Source organism: Theobroma cacao, chromosome 3, assembly GCF_000208745.1.
Source record: "Theobroma cacao cultivar B97-61/B2 chromosome 3, Criollo_cocoa_genome_V2, whole genome shotgun sequence".
Classification (NCBI taxonomy): domain Eukaryota; kingdom Viridiplantae; phylum Streptophyta; class Magnoliopsida; order Malvales; family Malvaceae; genus Theobroma; species Theobroma cacao.
The window spans coordinates 21,603,781-21,625,433 of record NC_030852.1 but is presented as its reverse complement, the minus strand read 5'-3'; the positions used below and the strand labels follow the sequence as shown (position 1 = coordinate 21,625,433).

The window sequence follows — 21,653 nt, the reverse complement described above, 5'->3', positions numbered from 1 at the left end:
CAAGATAGTATAGGATCAATATGAGCGATTTGGTTTTTTCTTTTAAAGCTAATGATGTAAATGTTTATAATGGAACTAATTGGATATTCAATTTTATGGATATAAATTTCTTATGGTAATTATTGTTAGATGGCCACTATTTTTCCACTTACATTATAATTACATGATTCACTTAATAAAGGCATAAAAAATAATAATATTTATTTGTTGGCATTTATTTAATTAATTAATAAAACTCTAGCTTATGAAAATGATCAAATAGAACAAAATTTCAAAGAGTTGATTTCCTCACAAATATAACACAAGGTTCTGCTCGAAGGTCATGAGGGACGAACAATTCGAGATGATGGATAAAATCGAGAAGAAGTAGGAGGAGATAATGGGTTAGTTGACTAAAATCTGGGAACTGATGTCCGTTGATAAGGGAAAGATGGTGATGGGAAGTTCGTGTACATTGAAAGAGATACAAACTTCAGATACCAATGTGGAGCTTGCATATCCACCAGGATTTACCCCGCCACAGATGAGAAACCATCAAGCTCTTATGTCACAAGCTGGCCCATATCCATTCTTTGGAATGTTTTTGCCTATGAGACCACCTTCGACCTATGTTCAAACAAGACCGATTGAGGGAACGAGTCCTTTGAATCCTATCTCTATGCTTAATTTGGATGATCCGAAGGAATAAGAAAAGATTAAATGTGGTTCTTTTGAATCAAAAGATAACCTTGAAACTCATTAAAAGTACGACTTCCTAGAAGAGGTTGCGCGTGGCAGAAAGGATGGACATGTATTGTTCCATGGACATAATAGAGCTTTGTCTTGTACTGGATGTGTTCATCCCCCTAAAATTCAAAAATCTCGATTTTGAAAAATATGATGGCATCAAATGCCCGATCACACACATCACCATGTATTTCAAGAGCATGGCTACATATGCACATGATGACAAGCTCTTGATACATTACTTCCAAGGCAGCTTTATGGGCACCGCGGTAAAGTGGTATGTTCAATTAGACCGCAACCAAATCCATACATGAAAGAACTTTGCTAGGGCTTTTGTAGCCCAATATAAGCATGTTATAGACATGGCCCCTGACCATCTTTTTCTGTAAAATATGGAGAATAAACTCATTGAAAGCTTCAAAGAATATGCCCAAAGGTGAAGAATTATGGCTTCTCATGTTCAACCACCTTTGATTGAAAAGAAGACCATCATGATGTTTGTCAATACCTTGTGAGCACCTTACTATGAAAGGTGGAAAGACTAAGGCTATCTCTTTAGGATAGCCACAATATAGGGTCTATAATCCTTATCACCCATATCCATCTTACCTTTGTTACCCAACAGTGAACAATACCTCCCAAGGACCATACTTGTACCTATCAATGCCAAATGCTTTACTAAGCCTTTACCCTTATGCTCTTGTGCAACGGGCACCCAACCCCATGAATATTCGCCTACCTACTCCCACATCTATTTTAGCTTCAACCACACAACCTACATTGTTTCCCAACACTACAAGTCGTGAGTCAAGAGGTTCACGGAATAGGCAAGAGAAAGTGTAGTTCGACCCAATTCCAATATCGTATGCAGAGTTGTTCACTTAGTTGGTCGCGAATCATATGGTGGCACCTTTATACATAAAACCATTAAAGCCCTCGTTCCTAAGATGGTATAATGACAGCACTCATTGTGATTATTATTATGGAGTTAAAGGTCACTCAATTGAGAAATGCACGGCCTTCAAACATAAGGTGCAAGGCTTGATTAAAGCGAGTTTCTTAAATTTTGAGAAAAATCCAGAGCAAGGTGTTAATGACTATCCATTACTAAATCATGCTAGAGCCGGGGTGAGTATTATAGAAAGGGAGGAGTACATCAAGAGGGATGTTCAAAAGGTGGAAACACCCATGGAAATGGTGTTTGAAGCTTTGGTGAAAACCAACATGCTTGAAGTTTGACTAGATTGTTTTTGCATGAATTGTTCAAAAAGAATTTAAGGTCTTTGTTGCTTGTGTCATAAAAGATTTGTGAGACATTCAATTCAAGATTATAGTTTGTTTCAGGAAGAGGTCCAAAGAATGATGGACGAATCATTGATTAAATTCTATATAGAAGCTTCGAAGCCATCAGTGTATGTGATAGCGGAGGAGTCAGCACAGAATTTGACAAGTTAGGTTAAGATAAAGCCTCTGACTATTTTTTTATGAAGAAAAGGAGAAACTCACCAAAGATAGTATGTCGGTAAAGGTCAACATTGAAGTCCCTAAACCTTTTCCTTACAAAAGTGACAAGGCTGTTACTTGGCATTATAACTATAACATATAAGTCTCCAACATGGGAAAATGGGCAACTATATCCCAACCAGTTCTGCTAGTATAACCGGTGTTGTAGGAATTATTAGTAGTGGACACTGTTTTACTCCAAAAGCTTTGGAGAAACTTAGAAAAGAGAAAGAAAAGGAGAAGGAACGAAGTCCTAGTGAAGATAAAACGTCATCTCAAGGATCAAAAAATGATTCGAAAGGACCTAAAATAGAAAAAGTGGTTACTGAATTCTTAAAATTTATTAAACATAACGAATACAATGTGGTTGAACAATTGAACAAGTTGCCTACTTGTATCTCACTATTGTCTTTTCTCTTTAGTTTCGAACCATACAATAACTCCTTAATGAGGATTTTGAATCAAACATATGTTGATCAAGACATATCAGTGGAAAACTTATACTATATTGTGGGGAATATCTCGGTGGGCAACATTATTTCTTTCAATGATGAAGAATTCTTTTTTGAAGGATAAGGAAATCGCAAGGCTTTACATATCACCACCAAGTGTAAAGGTTGTACTATTGTAAAGGTGCTGCTTGATAATGGTTCATCTTTGAATATGATGCTTATGAGAACTTTGACCCATTTACTGATTTATATGTCCTACATAGGGAAGAGTCAGATGTTCGTGAGGGCCTTCAATGGAACAAGAAGAAAAGTGGTGGGAGATATTAACCTATAGAGGTAGGTCTTTATACCTTCACTATAGAATTTCAAGTAATGGACATTACCCCTTCTTACGATTACTTGTTGGGATGACCCTAGATTCATATGGCAGGGGCAATACCATCAGCTCTCCATCAAAAAGTTAAGTTCATAGTAGAAGGAAGGCTTGGGTGTGTCAATGGGGAAGAAGATTTACTGATAAGTAAACCTGCAGCTACTCTTTTCGTGGAAGTTACTGAAGAAGTGCCCAAATGTTCTTTTTGATCCTTTAAATTTGTCAATGCCATTTATGTGGGAAAAGAAGTGTCACTACCCATCCCAAAGTTATCCAGGACCATTAAGATGACAATTACCTAGACAATAGGGAGAAGGTGCTGAGTTGGGGTAGGATTGGGAAAGAAACTGTAAGGTGTCAGAAGGCCAGGGTGATTATTTCTCCCCTTTTCTCTTTATTATAGTTGGTGAAACAATTCATTAGTTTCTTATTTGTGCAGAGTAGCTTAATTTTTTCCATGTCATCACTCTCACTGAGTCAGAATTATCGATATCTCACCTACAATTTGCTGATGATACGATTATCTCTATGAGGTGGGGTCATAATGATGCTATCAATGTTAGACATCTATTGTAGTGCTTTGAGCTAATCTTTAGGTTGCATATAAACTTTGGGAAATCTTGTACATATCTTGTGGACATTGATGTAAATGTAGTTGAAGACATGGCTAATGTGCTAAAATGTATGGTTGGCTCCCTTCCTTTCATATATTTAGATATTCCACTAGGAGCTAATCTAAGAAAATTTTGCACTTGTATTATGTCAAGGGAAGTGCTTTTATATGGAGGAAGGTTAATTAATTCTATGCTTAATTCTCTACCTTTTTAATATTTATCTATCTTTCAAGCAATAGTAGGGGTTCTCAACAAGCTTGAATAGCTCAAGAGATCATTTTTGTGGGAAGGAGATAGAGAATTACCTAAATTCAAATGGATTACTATTGTACAAGCTTGAACATTGGTATAAGAATTAAGTTGGAAAACTTCCTTGGTGAGTTTGTAAACAATCTAATATCGAGCCACGTGTCTCAAAACTACCTTAGAAATCTTAATTAGAGGTATGAGAATAAGCATGGATGTCAAATATATGAGGTTTTGGGATGAATGAAAGGAATCTGTGAAGAAAGTATCGATGCCTACGAGGAAGGTATTGAAACTTGTTCTTCAAAATGCCTTGGAAAACATATATATTTAAAAAGTATTGATACTTACAAGGAATGCATTGATACTTGTTGTCTAGAATGCCTTAAAAAGCATTATGTTGAAAAGTATTGATACTTATAAGGGAGGTATCGAAACCTTTTGTCCTGAATGTTTTTGGGAAGCATTCTGCCTAAAAAATATTTACATCTAGGCCTTAGGTATTGATACTTTTGACGTGTTGTGCAAAACTAAAAGAGGGAATAACATGAGAAACCCACCAAAAAGCTTAGATATCGACCAACAAGCTTAACTCTTTTTTCTTTTCACTTTCCTTTCCACTCTCACACCTTTTCTCTTGCCCTCACCTAAATCTTAGCTCCAAGATTGCGTTTTGAAGCTTCATTGAAAGTTCTTACACTTGGGTCTAACCTCCCTCAACTCACCAAGGTAAGGTTTCAAGCATTGCCCAAGTAATGAAAATGGGTATGGATTATGAGAATGTTGTTGAAGAAAACCTAGATCTAAGGATAGGTTAGATGGAGAATGTTAGAAGGATAATTATATTCTCTTTAGCTTGAGAGAACTTATATGAAATAAAGGTTTCAAGGGAAACCTAAGTGTGAGACCTTGACCTTTATAGACTCGTAGTTAGTAATATACGCGATATCCCTAATAATGGGTAATTTCGTCATTTCTTTAGTAAGCCCATAAAAGTAAGTTTTAAATAATATTATGGCCTAACTAGGCCTAAGGCATAAATGAATGGTGAAATTAGGGGTAAAATGAAAAGGAAACCAAAATTTTGACAATTTTCACGGTAGGGGCAAAATGGTCATTTTTCACCTCAGCTTAAAATTTTAAGTTTTCATGAACCCGAGCATGTCTAGACCATTATGGATCTTGCCTCGGTGTCAAAGGAGTAAAGGATTGCACAAAGGGTTGCATAAGAACAAGCTAACTAATCAAGGGCATTTTCGTAATTTTAAGGGAATAGATAAGTTTGGCCTATAAATACTTTCTTCCAGCAGCTTCTTCTCCCTTTTTCTAGCAACTTGTCTTCTTTTTCTTCTTCTTTCTCACGTTTCTTGAAAACCTCCATGGAAGCTTGATATGTAGCTTGCAAAATTTTCTCTCTCTAGCTCTAGTTTTCATACTTTTAAGCCATTTTGACTAGAACCCTAGTATTCTTTCACTCTCTCACTTCAAAACCCTTGGTAAAGTTTATTTTCATACTTTCTCTCAGTAGCTGGGATTTTAAAGAGAGAAAGAGAGAATTACCCCACTTATTTGGAAGCTATTGGAAGGGAATTCAACTACAAAGAAACCCAAGGGTGAGTGATGAACTAAGCTCGATTTTAAGCTATATAAAATGGTTAGTAATTAGGATTATGAGTTGTTTTATTGTTGAGTATGTTCATTACTTTTTTAGTGATTAAGATAGTGAACATAGATAGCCATTTAATGTGACAATTGAAAACTAGCTAAGAGATAGCTTTTAGGGTTCATAGTGTGTAAATTGATCTATTGCTTATGCTAATGTGATCGTAGGTTCTAAGGAAGCCCTATCATCTCATTTAGACAATTAGGGGAATTGGAGTCATCTAAAGGCTCTACAATCAATCGGTGAGTGGACTGCTTATCAAAATCATTTTGGGAATGTGACTGTTTTGTACAAAGTGTTTGAATGATTTTATACAACTTTTCTAAAAAAATGAATGCCTTGGGAACAAACTCTTGAGAAATGGTTTATGTTATGACATGTGGTTATTATGAATTTCTATGTGGCTGCATTATGTTGATATACATATATGTTTGAATATAGTGTTGTGTAATTATATTGACTTGGCTATATGCGAGTAGGGAGTGCGCATAAGTCGAGGATGACCTAGTTATGTGCGAGTAAGGAGTGAGCAAAACCCGGTAATGACCCAACCATGTGCGAGTAGAGAGTGCGCACGAGTTGGTGATGATGATGATGTGATGGTGTGTATGTTGATGATGGGATGATGTGCATGATAATGATGGGTATACGTATACATATATACATATGTAAATATGTGTGTTATAGGAAATTTATGAGTAATGGTATATGGTTGTAATGCATGTGAAACTTGACATGTTAAACTTTGGAAAATTGTCATGTGTTTCATGTTGGTTTGGACATTTCAGCAGGGTGGTTTTTCTTTGGGAGAAAAAGGAAATTTTTCATTAGTGCCCTGTATTTTGCTGTAGCGAGAAACTCTCAGGTTTGAGAGCCTTCACCAGAACTGGTTCTCGCTGCAGCGAGAATGAATCTCGCTACAGTGAGATAGTCACTGTAGCTTCTTGCTGCAGCGAAAAGGAATCCCGCTGCAGCGAGAAACTCTCTGTTTCATCAGTTGAATTTCGCTGCAGCGAGAAAGAATCTCGCTGCAACGAGAAACATTCTATTTTTTGGGTCACAATTTTGCTGTAGCGAGATTGAATCTCGCTGCAGCGAAAAACTTTCTGTTTTAGTCTCCTATCTTGTCCAATTGCTGCCCTATTTTTCATTTCTTTACTACCATATCGAAGCATGGACTTCCAACATTAAGGACTAAATGAGTTAAGTTTAAAATGAAGAGGTTTAGTGAGAAACCCTAATTTGGCTAATAACTAAATCCCAACGTTACTACAACGAAAATTCATTCTCGCTGCAGCAACAATGCCTTTCCGCTGCAGCAAAGATTCGTTGTCGTATTTGACTTGCTTACGTATCATTGAAGCTTTCATTCTTCAAATGGTTCGTTGTGTATGGATTCATGATTTTCAAATGATCAATCATTTAAGGGCTTGATAAGGGGTTTTTAATATGAATGGAACTAAATTGCATTGTTTTGAAACAAATGCATCATGATTTTTAAATTCTCCCTTGTTGTTGCTTGTTCCCTTCCTTGTTCACTCATTGGGTTTATACTCACCGTTTTCAACTTCATGTTTTCAGATCACGAGGCAGCCGGTAACTAGGACGAAGTGTCCTTGTAGACTTATATCCATCTTTTGGTAGGTGTCTCGACATTCAGTAGTTGTACATTTGTTCGAGTCCCTCCGTTGGAAGTCGAGTATTATTTTGTTGTGTATAGACGAACCTAATGTAAATTGTTAAGAGACATGTTGTAGACAATGTATATACACTTGTTTGGTATGCTAGTATGAGATGGCAATGTGTAGTATTATTTTGAATTCTAAGTTATGAGATATGAATTAGCAGTCATGGTGGAATGATGAACACGTCAGATTAATAGGCTTGCTTGGGCTTAGTGGACTACGTCCATTGGGCCCATGTGCTGGTCATGGCCCAAAATTTGGGTCGTGACACTAAGTTATTAAAATGAGTATGAAATGTATGAGGTTAGGAAATGGAGAACCTATACCTAAAGGACATATTGTTAGAAGTTGTTAAATTGTTAGTTAGATTTCTAGCCTTGAAAGGACATGTTAAATTACTTTATTGTGTACATTGTATGTGTTAGGTTTTCTTGAAGCTCCAAGATCAGCTAGTTAGAGAAGCTTGAATCAAGGTGGTTTTGAATTGTTAACAATGGCATAAAAAGTGAGTGGACTTGCATTAATATGTTTTAATAAGAAAAGCATGAAAAATGTTTACTTGAAAAAAATGTTCCTAGTAAATGTTTTGATATGGTTTTTCAAGTAAGGTTAGGCACATGTGTATGCAAGTGTATTTTTATTTAATGAACTTGTAAAGGAACAAGCCCTTTAACTTGTGTGATCTATTAATGTTATACCATGTTAAGCATGAATGTGTTTTCAAAGGTGAAATTTCAATGTTTTGTGAAGTTATATAATGTTGAGGATATTAAAAAGATGTAAATGTTTAAATTTTAATAGAGATGAAAGCCTTGCGAATTAGTGAACCTTATTATGGAGGGGCTTAGTTTGACAAATTGGGTGGCATGGTGGATGGAACTTCATGCCATATGAAATGAAATTGTGGATGATACATGTAAAAGAGTTAAGTATTTTGGATAGGAAAGCTTAAGAGAAGGACTTGGGCTAGCGGCAACATTCGTTAGACATTGTGCACAATGGGATCACCCTAGCAAGCAAAGGGGAGTGGAAATGATGCTAGGCATGTGTGGCGAAGGATGGCACATGTTACTTTTATGAGGTCATTGGTTATACGCACTGGACGGTATGATGAGGGTTAGTTACCCAAAGATCACCCTTGATAATGGAGAATGGAATACGCTATCCATTTGTTTAAGGACCAAAGGACCATATGTATGTAAGTACTTCATAAGTATGCTCCACCATGAAAAATGTTTATGAATTGTGAAATGAATTTTGTAATGACTTTGAGTTGAATGATAAATCTAGTTTGAAATTATGTTTTGGAAGTAATTAGTAAACAATGGAAGTGTTTTATAAAGTGTCTTGTGTTTAAGCTTGTATCGTTGTAGTTACCAATCTTGGAAAGTGTCTAAGTGCTGTAAAACTACAAATGTTTAAAAGAGGTATCGATACCTTCGAATAAGGTATCGATGCTCGTTCTTCAAGGTGTTTTCAAAAACAATTCTAGAACAAAAATATTGATACCTTCAATGAAAGTATCGATACATTTAAGGCAAAATAAGTGTAGAGGGTACTCTGTGTAACAAGTATTAATACTTATAGCCCAAGAATTGAAACCTTTAATATGTTTTCTCAAAATTTGTGAGTCTTAAACTTGTTTTATTTGAAAAAGCCTTATCACCTTGGATTAAAATATAAAAAGGATTCAGAAATGATTTGAAGACTACATTGCATCACGAATTTGGTTTCAAAAGAACAAAAATGCATGGTTTCAAAGTGAATGGTATAGTTTTATATATGAATTTATCATTATAGCTTGCTTGTTCCCTTCTTATGTCCCTCACTAAGTTTCATGTTCACTGTTTTCAACTCATGTTTTGGTTTTTGGATCTGGAGGTAGTGGATCATAGGTCGAGGTGCTCCACTCATAACCATCATTTGGTAGGTTGACTTGGCATTCATTAGATGACACCTACCTAGTGTTTCTCCACTATCCATGGCTGGTTGTGTTTATTTTACATATGATAGATGTCTAGTACACTACGATGTTACCACGTGTTGGCATATATTAAATGAAATTGTGAGGAGAACGTAAATATGAATTATGATGTTATATTTTTAAAGATATTATAAATGGGAATGGATAATGGAGGACTATGAATGTATGATGGGTGAAAAATGATATGATAAATAAGTATACAACCAAAAGGTATGCTTGGCCTAGTGGATTTACCTATAGGGCCCATGCATCAACCATTGCTCGAAAATTGGGTCCTGACAACAATGTGCATGCTTAAGAGGTTTAGAGGCATTGGTAAAGCTAGTCTTCACCACAAACATTGCTTTCCTTGTTAAATGATGGTGGAGATATGGGCTAGAGCATAACTTTTGCGGTGGTGCCTCATTACAGAGATATATGAGGCAGGTAAAACATGTTATTTACTAACAGTGCACAACATAAGGAGAATGTCGAATATGTGGAAAAGTATCACTTATCTTCCTTCTAGAAAGGAATTCTAGGGACTTTTGGGGTTTCATGCTTGTAGATGGATTATAAAAAATGGCTTTTTAATGCCTTTTTGGAAAGATATTTGGCTACATGCTCAGACACCATTAAGCAATATATATATGTCCTTGACTTTATTTTCTTGCATCTAATAAAGAGGCAAAGGTGGTGGACATATGGAATAATGGTGAATGGGCTATTAATTTTTTAAGGACTTTATATTCATGGGAAAAGCACTCTTTCCATGAACTACTTCACTCTCTTTCAACGATAATACTTATTCTAGGCAAAGAAAATAGACTTATAAAGAGACATGACCCAAAAGGCAAGTTCTTTGTCAAATCCATACAACCATGCTTGATCGCTCTAATGATGATCAGCAAGTGTGGTTATCTTTCATTTAACGCCTTTCCATACCTTAAAAGATACAGCTCTTTATTTGGCTAGCTATACCAGATTCCATACCAACTAAGGCATTTCTTCGCTCTTAAGGAGTTCATCTCACTGATTCCCAGTTACGATGCTCTTAGTGTGATTTGAAGAGTGAAACTTGTACCCATACACTTTTAGCGTGTCGTTTCAACTAGCTTGTATGGTCTTTGGTGCTAAATTGGTAAGGGTATCTCATGGGTTGTTTTATCATCTATTGACTCACACATCTAGGCATGGATGGGATATAACCATAGGAAGCACCTATGCAAACGTTGGATGATAGTTTGTGGTGCCACATTGTGGTCACTATGATTGACAAGAAATGAAGTGGTTTTCAATAGCAAGCAATGGGGTGGCATGGAGGTTTTCTTCATTATCAAAATGCAGTCCCTCGTATGGTTACATGGTTGTGAAGGTACAAAGTCTATTGATGAGGTCGGTTGGTGCTGTCGACCATGGGATGCAAGTCTTAAGCGAGCTCCTCTACACACTGGAGTTAATATATTGCAGCAACCTCCCTTGTCTGGCGAGTATAAATTTAATGTTGATGGCTCCGATAGAAGAAAATTGAGATCGACAGTATGTGATGGGGTCCATAGAGACTCCAAGAGTTATGTATTGGTGTCTTCTTTGGCTCACTTGGTACTAAGGACATCAACTACAAAGAGATTATGGTGATAAAATATGCTTTCAATTTATTTGCATCTTCCCCAGTTGTAAGCACTAGGAAACTAATCATTGGGTGAGATTCGACTGTAATGGTCTTATGGATGCTATGAGCTGACCGTTAACCATGGAAACAAATGGTACATTTTGAATGAAATTGACAATCACTACAAAAAGAAGCCTATTTCCAACAAAATTTTTCGTTAAAAATAAGCAAATTTCCATTGGAAATGTTTATTTTTGACGAATTTCCAACGGAAAAATTTGTTAAAAACTTCGTTGGTAAAAATCTCGTCGGTAATACTTTCCGTTGAAAATCTATTGAAAATTTCTAACGAAAAATTCCGTTGGAAAAATTTGCTTTGTGACATCTCCCCATTAACATTCCATTGGAAAACATTGTAGAAAGAAAATCTATTGGAAAACACTATAGAAAGAAAATCCATTGAAAATTTCAAATGAAAATTCCATTGGAAAACACTACAAAAAGAAAATGAAATTTCCATTGGAAAAAAAAATTGAAACGAAAAATTCCGTTGAAAAAAATTTCATTGAAAACGATGTTCCAATGAAAAATTTTGTTAGAAACGATATTCAAACGGAAAATTCAATTAGAAAAATTTCCTAATATTGTTTGTTTTAGCTTTTGTCATTACTTTATTTTTTTCTTTTAAAAGTATATCTCTTAACCGATTGAAATAAATTTTTTTTCATATTTGTCGAATCAAAACATCTTGATTTGCAAATTAAAAACACTTTTCCTACAATAAAATATTAACATGTGCCTAAAATTTCACAAAATGGAAAAAATAAAAAAAAAAGAACCCACATCACTTCATCTGATAATCAAATGAAAAAAGGTCATCAAAGTGCTGAGGATTGCAATCTTAACAAATTTGAGTACAGTAAAGATAGTTTAAATTAGGGATTTACCCTTTCAGGCATTCTCTCAAACACAAAGCAATCTTGAAAGGAAACAGATTTAAAGAGACCAAAATCAAAGAACACATATAAAGGAAAAGGGTCTTGCAGAGACAAGACCTTCTTCACAAAGGGAATGAGCCTAACACATCCAAATTGAATCCCGAATTCTCTAATATCCAGCGTCGTCCTGAAACACCATTGTTTTTCCAAATTAAAATCTGAATTTACTAATACTTCAATCTACAATGCAAATTTAAAAGCAAGAAAGGGAGAAACTCACTTGATATTTAGACCATTCTGCAGGGAATTAAAAGATCTATTGTAAGCCTTCTCTGACATTCCTCTTAACTTGATAGCTTTCTGTCTATCAAATATAACCTCCCCAAACCTACAAATTTCATAAAAATTACATCAAACAAAACATAATTAAAAACTTAGAGCATATTGATTAACAAAGGAAAAAAGAAGGATAATGTATGTTACCTTGTAGCAGCAATTTCCAAGCAGATTATAGCTCTACAAACCTCACCCTACAAACAGGAAAAAAAAAAGAATAGAATTAATGCTTCAACGTTTGACTTCTCATCGGGGGTCTTAAGTAAACGACTAGAGTATGAAAGTACTTATGACGCCGATAATGGAGGAATCAAACTGAACATGGCAGAGGTGGTGGAGCTCCGCTTCTTTTCGAACCAGCAGCTTCTGTTCTGAGAGATCGAGCTTTCTCGCTATGTCTGACAGATCCATATTGGCCCTCTGGAGAAATGGGTTATCGGATTTTCTTCACTTTTCTCTATTCTTTTCCCACTAATTCTCTCTGGGAACACGAAAGCTGCCTTTTAAAGAAAATGGAGAAATGCTCGAGGAAAGATAACTGACAGAGTTGGCGGGAGAAGCCCAGAATTTCTGCCCTTTTGCATTTGGCATCTTTAGTTTTTTGAATTTAACGCGCACTAATAGAAATATTTGCCTCTTCACCGGGAACTCTTCGGCGCCAAAAGTGAATTTTGGGATTTTTTAACCGCTTCCTTTTAGAATTTATTATGTATTTACCAATTAATCAGTTACTAAACCAAAATTATTATTTATCCAATGAAACATTTTTTTATTTTTTAATAAAAATTATAAGCATTTCATGTAATAAACTCATATAATGCTTTAGTATTTCGTCAAGGTTTTTTCATGAAAATTAAAATTTAAATTTTGATTTTAAAATATTTTATATTAAAACTTTAAAAAAATTATAACATATTTTTTATATTAAAAAGTTATAAAAATAAATTTATAATGTAAAAAATATACATAATATTAGAAAAAAATTTTAAAATTAAATAAATTTTTAATTGATTAAAGTTTATTTCATTTAACATGTGGTCAGAGGTTCAAGTCTTCACAATGACACAAATGTGAATATTTTAATTTTTATTAATAAATTTATTTTTTTAATATTACTCAATGTAAAACTTAATGTTATATTACTAAATTTATTATATACATATACTTATGATACAAATTATATGTTATACTTTGATATATTACAAATTATCAATATAATTTTATAAAAAGTATGATAATATATAACTAATAAAATTAATAACTGTAATCATATAAATGAAATTTACTAGAAGCTTACATATAAAATATATTAATATATATATGTAGGATATTTTAATATCTCATATACATATATATTAATATAATAGGTTATAAATATAGATTTTTTTTGTGAATAATGCATAGATATATATATTAACTTAATTATAAAGTTATATAAAGTTTTATGCAAACATAAATGTGTTAACTCATATACATGTATGTAAACATATATATTAACTCATATACATAAAGTTGTATGCATACATATATGTATGTAAACATATACATACATATATATATTAACTTAGTTATAAAGTTATATAAAGTTGTATGTAAACATATATGTATTAACTCATATACATGTATATAAACATATATATTAACTCATATACATAAAGTTGTATGCATATATATATGTATGTAAACATATACATACATATATATATATATATATTAACTTAATTATAAAGTTATATCAATTAAAGAATATAACTTGTACTTTCATATTAATACAATAGATTATACATATAGATTTTTTTTGTGAATACAGTAGGTTTATCTATATATATATTCTATAACTATGATTCTAATTTGTATACATAGATATAATAAATTAATATATTTTAAATATATTATATTAATACATTTATTATAAATATATCTTATTAATTTATATATATTAACTAATTAATATTAAAACGTACATAAAGTATTATTATTTTTTGTTTAATTTATTATTATATCATATCATGTATTTTTATAAATTTAACAAATTTATTTTGTTCTTTTTTATAAATTTTTTAATGTTATAAAATTAATGAATTTGGAATTATTAATTTATAATATATGATTCAATAAAGTTTTAAAAAAATGTACAAAATTAATCAAAGGAAAACATACTTAAACTTTTAAATATTATACCTTCAATATATATGTATTTGCTTTTATTAATATCTATTTTTTATAAAAAATTAATAAAATTTATAAAAAGTTTAAAATATTTTAAAGAAAAAATTAAAATATTACTATTACCAATGGAATTTTCCATTGGAAACTTTGCCGGTCTCATTAATTTTTTTACTCCTTAAGCTTTCCAACGGATTTCCAACGTAAATCCGTTGGAAATTCTGTCAGAAATGGTAATGGCTGAAATTTTTTTGATTGAAAAATAATTTTCCAACAGATTTCCAATGAAGTTGAAAATTTTGTTGGAAAATTTGGATGGAGAATTTTTTTGGGGCTAACAAATTTTCCAACAAAAATTTTTCGTTGGAAATCTGTCGGAAAAATTAGTATAACTTTTTGTTTAAATTCCGTTGGAAATCCGCTGCAAATCTGTTTAAAAGCTTTCAAAATTTTTTTGTTCTTTAAATTTCCAACAGATTTCTAACGAAATATTTTCTGTTGAAAAATTTCGTTGAAAATCCGTTGAAAAATTTGGTCCGAGTTTTTTTTTTTGGAGCTAACAAATTTTCCAACGGATTTCCAACGAAAATATTCCGTTAAAAATCTGTCAGAAATAACAGTAAAAATTTTGGATTGATATCGGTTGAAAATTTTCAACGGAATTTTTTCTGTCGGAAAAACTGTGTTTTTTTGTAGTGAATCTTATGTAGTCTATTAGTGAAGTAGCCATTGCCCACACGTTGGATGAGGGGAACTCATTTGCGGATGCATTAGCCAAATATGGAGTGGACAAAGACTATGTTTTCAGGATGATGGTAAATAGTTCATGGTTTCCTGCTGCTGTCACATGATGTTCTCTTGCTATCACTTGTGCTTTACGACTCTGCCTTATTTTAGTAGGATTATGCTACTCTCCTTATCATGTATGCAGTGGCAAATGTCTATACCGCCACAAGGAGCTATATGGTCTATTGTTAGCGTGGGCTGATCTCTTTTCACTGTAAGTTTCCGCGACATATATATAAATAAATCCTACTTTGGTTGAGGAAAAAATTTGGTGATTAAATGGACCAGGGGTAGTTGAAGTTGATGCTGATATTTACTTTATAAGCTTCGAAGTTGGAGCACATCTTGTATCCATCTAGTACTAATAACCTGACTGAGAGGGACTCGTATGTACGAAATAAAATGGCAAGAAAGCAAAGAAACAAGTAGATGAATTGCTGCTTTATCAACCAAAGGGAAAAAGTACATGAAAATATGGGTTAGTTTCATCAGTTGACTTATTTTTTTGGTTCTAAAAATAAGTTTAATGGAGGCACGGGCACCGCATTTGTGGATCGAACCGGTTCCAACTTTCCAACCCTGTGAGCCCATTGAATTTGCATTGGTAGTTTGTGCTGCACAATTTAGATTTTCATTTTCTTTCTTTGACAGTTCCCCAGCAACATTCGGAAATTGGGATAGTGGATTTTTAATGACTTGGACGTTCGGCCTGTATCATTGTTTCTTCAAGTTCGAGCAGCCATGTTAATATAACAATCTCTCCCTCACTCCATTCACTTAATCACACACAACAAAGAGAAAAGGATGGTTCTTGGGATTGTGTAATCTCCCTGGCTCATTCTCCTTCCCCTCAGTCTCCCTGGGATTATTATCTCCATCAATTTCAGGCCTCAAAATGAGAGAAAGGGCATGGAGCCCGGTAGGCCCATTTAGCCCATCATATATAAAATACGAAAGAGTTAGGACAGGATCAGGATGCATTCATATTGATCCTTTCTATCCTTTGCCACTTCCAAGATGCTGAAGCCAATTAATTGCTGAAGGAATAAGCTCACATACCGTTTATCTAGATGGATCATGGCTATAAGATTACTTTTTCGGGAAGCATAACTGGTCTCAGCATCAATACATAGGATGCAATTAGTAGATAGTCCCATAGTGGAAGGGAATAGTGGATTCAATATTCTTTCATCCGGTAATTCACCATGATCATTGGAAAGATTAAGAATTATAGGATTATTGATCATTAAGGATAAATCATACATGCTAGTATCAAACATTTTTTTTTTATTTGGAGAAAAATGAATTTTGAACCTACTTTTTGAGTAAAAAGACACATGTATTTATCATTAAATCAAATGTTTATATACACGAGAATATCACACTTGCTTGAAAAAGAATATACAAATTAAGGATGCATGCTTTATCAAACTTGTTTACAAAATTTCACATTGATCTTGGCAAAAATAACCCATTAATCTTAGGTCTCCAACTTCAACCACAGTTACATAATTAAGTATTGAAGAAAAGAAGAATTTATGTAGTTTAAACAATGTTAATTTTAATAAACTAAACTTCTCTCTAAGAATGTAAAAAAAAAGAACAAAAAACAGATCATAGTGTGTACACCATCTATAAATAATTTTTGGATCTAAAACATGTGAGAAGCTGAATATATAATGGATCCTAGGGAAAAGCCAAGGAGATCTCGTTAATCGTAAAAATGTTTAAGGAGAAAGTTACGCCACAAGCAGAAGGCACAAGTTGCTCTGACATTATTCGTTTTAACTTCGGATAGCGTTCTTCAATACAATATTGCTGCTTCCTTCTAAGACGGATGAGAAAGGACATTAATGAAGATACTTAATGGTTAAGCAAATTAGGACACCAACTAAAACATAAAGCTAAATAGGGCTGCGGATTTTATGCATGGTTCTTTCGGAATACAAAAGCAGCTTAATATCATAAAATCATAATAGAAAATAACGCATACCAAGTACGTATTTACTAGCTCTCGAAATATACCTGCAGCTAAAATCCTCCTATGAAAGATACATCGTCACCCTAAATATTTATTTCATATGATGTATATATCTGGATACACGCTATCAGCTTGTCATATTCTGAAAGCCCTTTATTGTCAAGCTTTTAAATGGAAAATATTGACTTAGAATGCCTTTTCAAGCAGCTTGTTTTTTCATTTAATCTTCCCACATTTTACATGCATACATATGCATACACACTAAGTATGAGTTAAGGAAAACATTTGGTTCGTCATTAATCATCTTGGTGTGAACAATGAACCGACAGTGTAGTTCATCAGATAGGTTCTTTAGATTCTTGAGGCTAACATTCTCCTAAAGCACTGTACCAATTAACCTTCCTTTCCCTCTCCTTTACTTTTACTTAGTTTCCTTCAATTGTCTTTTTGACAAACATTTCACATGGACATGAGATGAGACCCTTGAAGGCATAGAAACAAAGGGAACAAAAAGAAACTAGGCAAGCTTACATCCTGGGAAGGACGATATAGCTACATTCCAGAAGTTACATCCAATAAGGGTATGTGAATTATTTTTATAGTGTTTGTCCATGCTGGATAGTCCTACAATACTTCAACATGATCAGGATCAGGATCAAGATGTGGTCTGATCAGCATTCTGGTTGACTAATCAAATAGTGGTACTGGAAAGGGCTACTCACAATCCAATTTTTTCCTATGAGTGCAAAGTTTTTAAGATTCTTTGACTTGTAATAATAGAAAAGAAATTTTACAAATTAAGTTGCCTGTCTGATTTAGAATCTATAGATATATAAGAAAATATTATCCTAAAACCAGCATAGCACATAAACAGTTTTCATTGTCTACTGGTCAACTTATCTATCAGCATCTTGCTTGTACTGATTCTATCCTTGGTGTAACTCACTCCTCGTTCTGTATGCTATACCGTATCTTCTTTCTTCAAAGTAGTAGTTTCAATCTCTAGCACTCTAGATTTAAATTTTACATGAAGTTATTAATTTATGTTCTGACTTCTTAATGACAAAGTTCAAAAGGGAGTTTAACAAGCAAATCTTATGCTATATATATAACACTTGAACGTATTCTCTTGCAGATATATAGACAAGTCATTTATTTAGACCATTAAGGATGCGAAGTTGAGTTCCTGTTTTTGACAATATTTGATTAATTTTTATTAGCAGAGGGTAGTGCAACCTAGACATATCTTTTTCCCATATAGTGTATTACAAATTTGAAGAGTGCAAACACCTTCAAGAAAATGGATGGAGAGAAGCCTTTCCGCTTGTTTAAATTATATTGGTTTTCTTTGTAACCTCTTCTCTTAAATATATTCTATGTTCTTTTCTATTAAGTCCCACTGACCCCAAAATAGAGGAAGCCGCTTTATATATTCTGAAGTTTAAAAGCTTTAGTGACCTTAAAGGAACTATTAAATTTTTTTTTTTTAAAAAATAGGAGATAACATGATTGGATATCTGTGGGCCTCTGAAACATAAAATATTCCAAATGCTAAATGATTGTTACAAGGATAAACTATCCAACCACACAGAGAAAGATTCTTTTAATTTATAAAATTAAAACCAAAAAAAAGGTGAGGATAGGGACTCTCTTTACCAATACAACACAACCTATTTAACCTGTTTCATTGTCAAAAGAAGATTGAACAAGGGGTACATCTTTCCATGCATCTTTTGCCTCCCATATTAAAAAATGAAAAGTGTTGTTTGAGTATGTGCCATTGGTTGATTTGTTATTCTCTTCCCCTTTGATGTGAGATGTTTAATTATGTTGTTAATGAAGCTAAAAACATGAAGCAAGAACAAACTAGAATGACTAGAACTCAAGAGTAGAATGACAAAGCTTAGGAGTTTGGAAAACAATGCATCAAGAATCTATTCGTAAGGAGACTAGCTGTTTTGTGATAAGTGAAACATGTTTATAGGCTTTGTCATTGACTTAATCAACTAGACGAAACAGTTTAAAGCTAATACTTTCATTCAGGTTAGCTTGTCTGATCCCTCGTTTGATGCACACACTTCGAGGTTGCAAAATAATTAAAAACCAAGGATTATCCTCATCAAATTCAATTAAACATAACTTGCAATGAACTGCCAAGACAGCTCATGCTTCACGAGCAAGAAAAGTATTAATATTCATCATGAGTTTCTCCAGGTATTCTAAATAAATTGGGTCATGATGAGTTCCAGCTCCGCATTGTTTTCCATACATATCTAACCTTAAGATTCAGATTGCTAACTTTATGAGGAGCATTATGTTGTAAAGATAGTAATATGCCCATTTTTTGCAATTCATTTCCTCCATGTACATCATATTATGATAGAACCTAGTTGATAGAACCTTTTGTTTTCTTTTTATGAGTGTGTTCTTGCAGATTGCCTAAAGATTTCCAGTGCCTACTAAGACAAAATAATTTGAACTTTTATGTTATCTTCCTCTCCTTTTATCATCCAATAACTCTAAATAACAACTACCGTTATAATGAATTCAGATGGAAATTATAAAGAAAATTTTGAATGAAAATGAAAAGGGAAGACTCGACCATCTCCCAACCTTTGTGGAAAAACACAATTATATATATAAATATTTTTTGAATTTTGACAGGGCTTACATCTTAACCATCCAAATTTTAAGAGCACAGTACTTGAAGTTCGAGATTCTTTCATGATAAGAATCCAGTACAACATTAATCTACAAGCAACAATCAGCTAAATTGATTCATATATATTGACGTTTTTTACCCTATTTTTGTGTTCTTTAGCTATATCGACGATTAAGAATTAGGTGGAGTATACTCACAGACCACCTCAGTTTCTACTTCCCTTCTGTGAAAGTTCCTGTGGCAACCGCAAGCAGCACAGGTTAGAGCCCCAGTTGTTCCCTCCTCGCCGCTTGCCATGAACTCCCGGCAGCCATCAACGGCATATCCTCCGATGTTCGCCGCATGATTCTTCTGGCACTCCCCATATCTCACATTTCTAATCACTGAAGATGAAGTACTAGAACTTCTTCCACTTTTCAGCACCACTTGACGTTTCTTCATCCCTTGGAAACCCTAATTCTTCCGTACTTTGATGGAATCCTGGAGTAGTACTTGTTTCTTGGCAATGGTTTTCTCATCCAACCCCAGAAGAGAGCTAAAAGAAAAAGCCAGCTCTCATTGTGGATTAAGCTACAAGGAAAAACAAGAAGAAAAAAAAATAAGAATAGAAAAGCTACCTTTATGCGGTTTGATGACTAACCCTAACCCTAGCCTGTATATTTATAAGGTTCAGTGGCATAGTTCTAGTCCATGGAAAGGGCGATCATCACCCTTATTTAACCATTATTTTCATGCCCTTGGTAAAGCTAGGAAGACAAAAGATTTACTCCAGTCTACGCTGTACACCAATCATCAATAGCCACATCATCATAAAGAATGGCATATATTTTTTTAAAAATTATTTGGTTTAATTATATATAGATATGTTGCTTCCATTTCGATCCATTGGATCATGATTCATGGCTCCATTTCTTTTTGGAATTTTAAGCTGCAAAGTGTAGCTCTCTGATGAAGAATTAGACAAGGCTAAATGGAGCTAGGTGAGTGGAGAAAATCCCTGTCCTCACACAAAACGGGAAGTGCCCTAGAATTATCTTCGGATATGATATTTCAACTGCCTTTGAAGATAATAGGGGATATATATTGGAAATTAGGAAGATGGAATATTTCAAATTTTGTGCAAGTAGGAATGCTCTAACACAATCAAAGCTAATGGGCTTTATGACCAGAAACAGTGATGAATTATTAGTCAAAAATGGAGTAATTAAAATGGTTGCTTGTTTTAATTAATGTGAGTGGGTCAGAGCTGATGCTCAAAAGGCAGGTTGCTATGGCCCTTGGAACTGTGACAACAACTCCTGTCTAATTACCTAAGATTCTAATATATAATTAGGACCACTGCGCAGCCCACCATGTTAAATGAACCACTACTCTCCCCCCTCCACTACAACAAATTTGAACTAAGACAACACATTTTTAAAATGTGCTACTAAAAATATTTTTAATAACACTTTTTTTTATATTTTTTAGAACATTTTTGTAGATCTAACCTCACTATATAAATTTTTAGATGCATTGTGAATAAAATGTAATGATAGGAATTGTATACATTAACAAATATTACACTTTTTTGTATTGCTACTAAATGTGAAAAAAGTGAAGCTAAAAGTTTAAATAGTTACACTTTTTAAAATTTTACTATAAAAAAAAATATGTTACCTAAAAAAGTGTGATTAAAATTCAATTTTTTTTGTAGTGCCCTCTTCCTTTGCATCATATCAAGGACAATCATAAGTTTACAAAATTTCAACATCAACAAGATGCTCTTCAAATCCTTCAGTTCTAAGTTTGGAAATATTGGATCTCTCAGACTTTATGCTAATATTCAGGAATTAAAGTAAGAAGTAAAAGAAAACGATCAGCACTGCATCACAGAGATGGAATTGATACTCTAACTCCCAGTCCAAAAGTTAGAATATTTAGAATCAAAATGTGTTTTCCCATCAT

At 33.6% G+C, this 21,653-nt stretch overlaps 1 protein-coding gene and 1 long non-coding RNA gene across 2 annotated transcripts; both read right to left on the bottom strand.

Moving 5' to 3' along the window:
- LOC18604684 lies at positions 11,703-12,700 on the bottom strand. The gene is made up of 4 exons (XR_001926953.1): positions 12,399-12,700; positions 12,259-12,305; positions 12,056-12,163; positions 11,703-11,962 (listed from the first exon to the last, which is right to left on the bottom strand). It is a non-coding gene; the product is annotated as an uncharacterized LOC18604684 (long non-coding RNA).
- On the bottom strand, positions 19,749-20,317 carry LOC18604683 (mini zinc finger protein 1). The gene has a single exon (XM_018116913.1). It carries the CDS (start codon positions 20,145-20,147, stop codon positions 19,878-19,880), a length of 270 nt encoding a protein of 89 aa, XP_017972402.1. The 5' UTR covers positions 20,148-20,317; the 3' UTR covers positions 19,749-19,877.

What these genes read in the sequence shown, in the direction of transcription:
- LOC18604683 (XM_018116913.1), bottom strand. Translation starts at nt 20,147, where the DNA reads ATGAAGAAACGTCAAGTGGTGCTGAAAAGTGGAAGAAGTTCTAGTACT.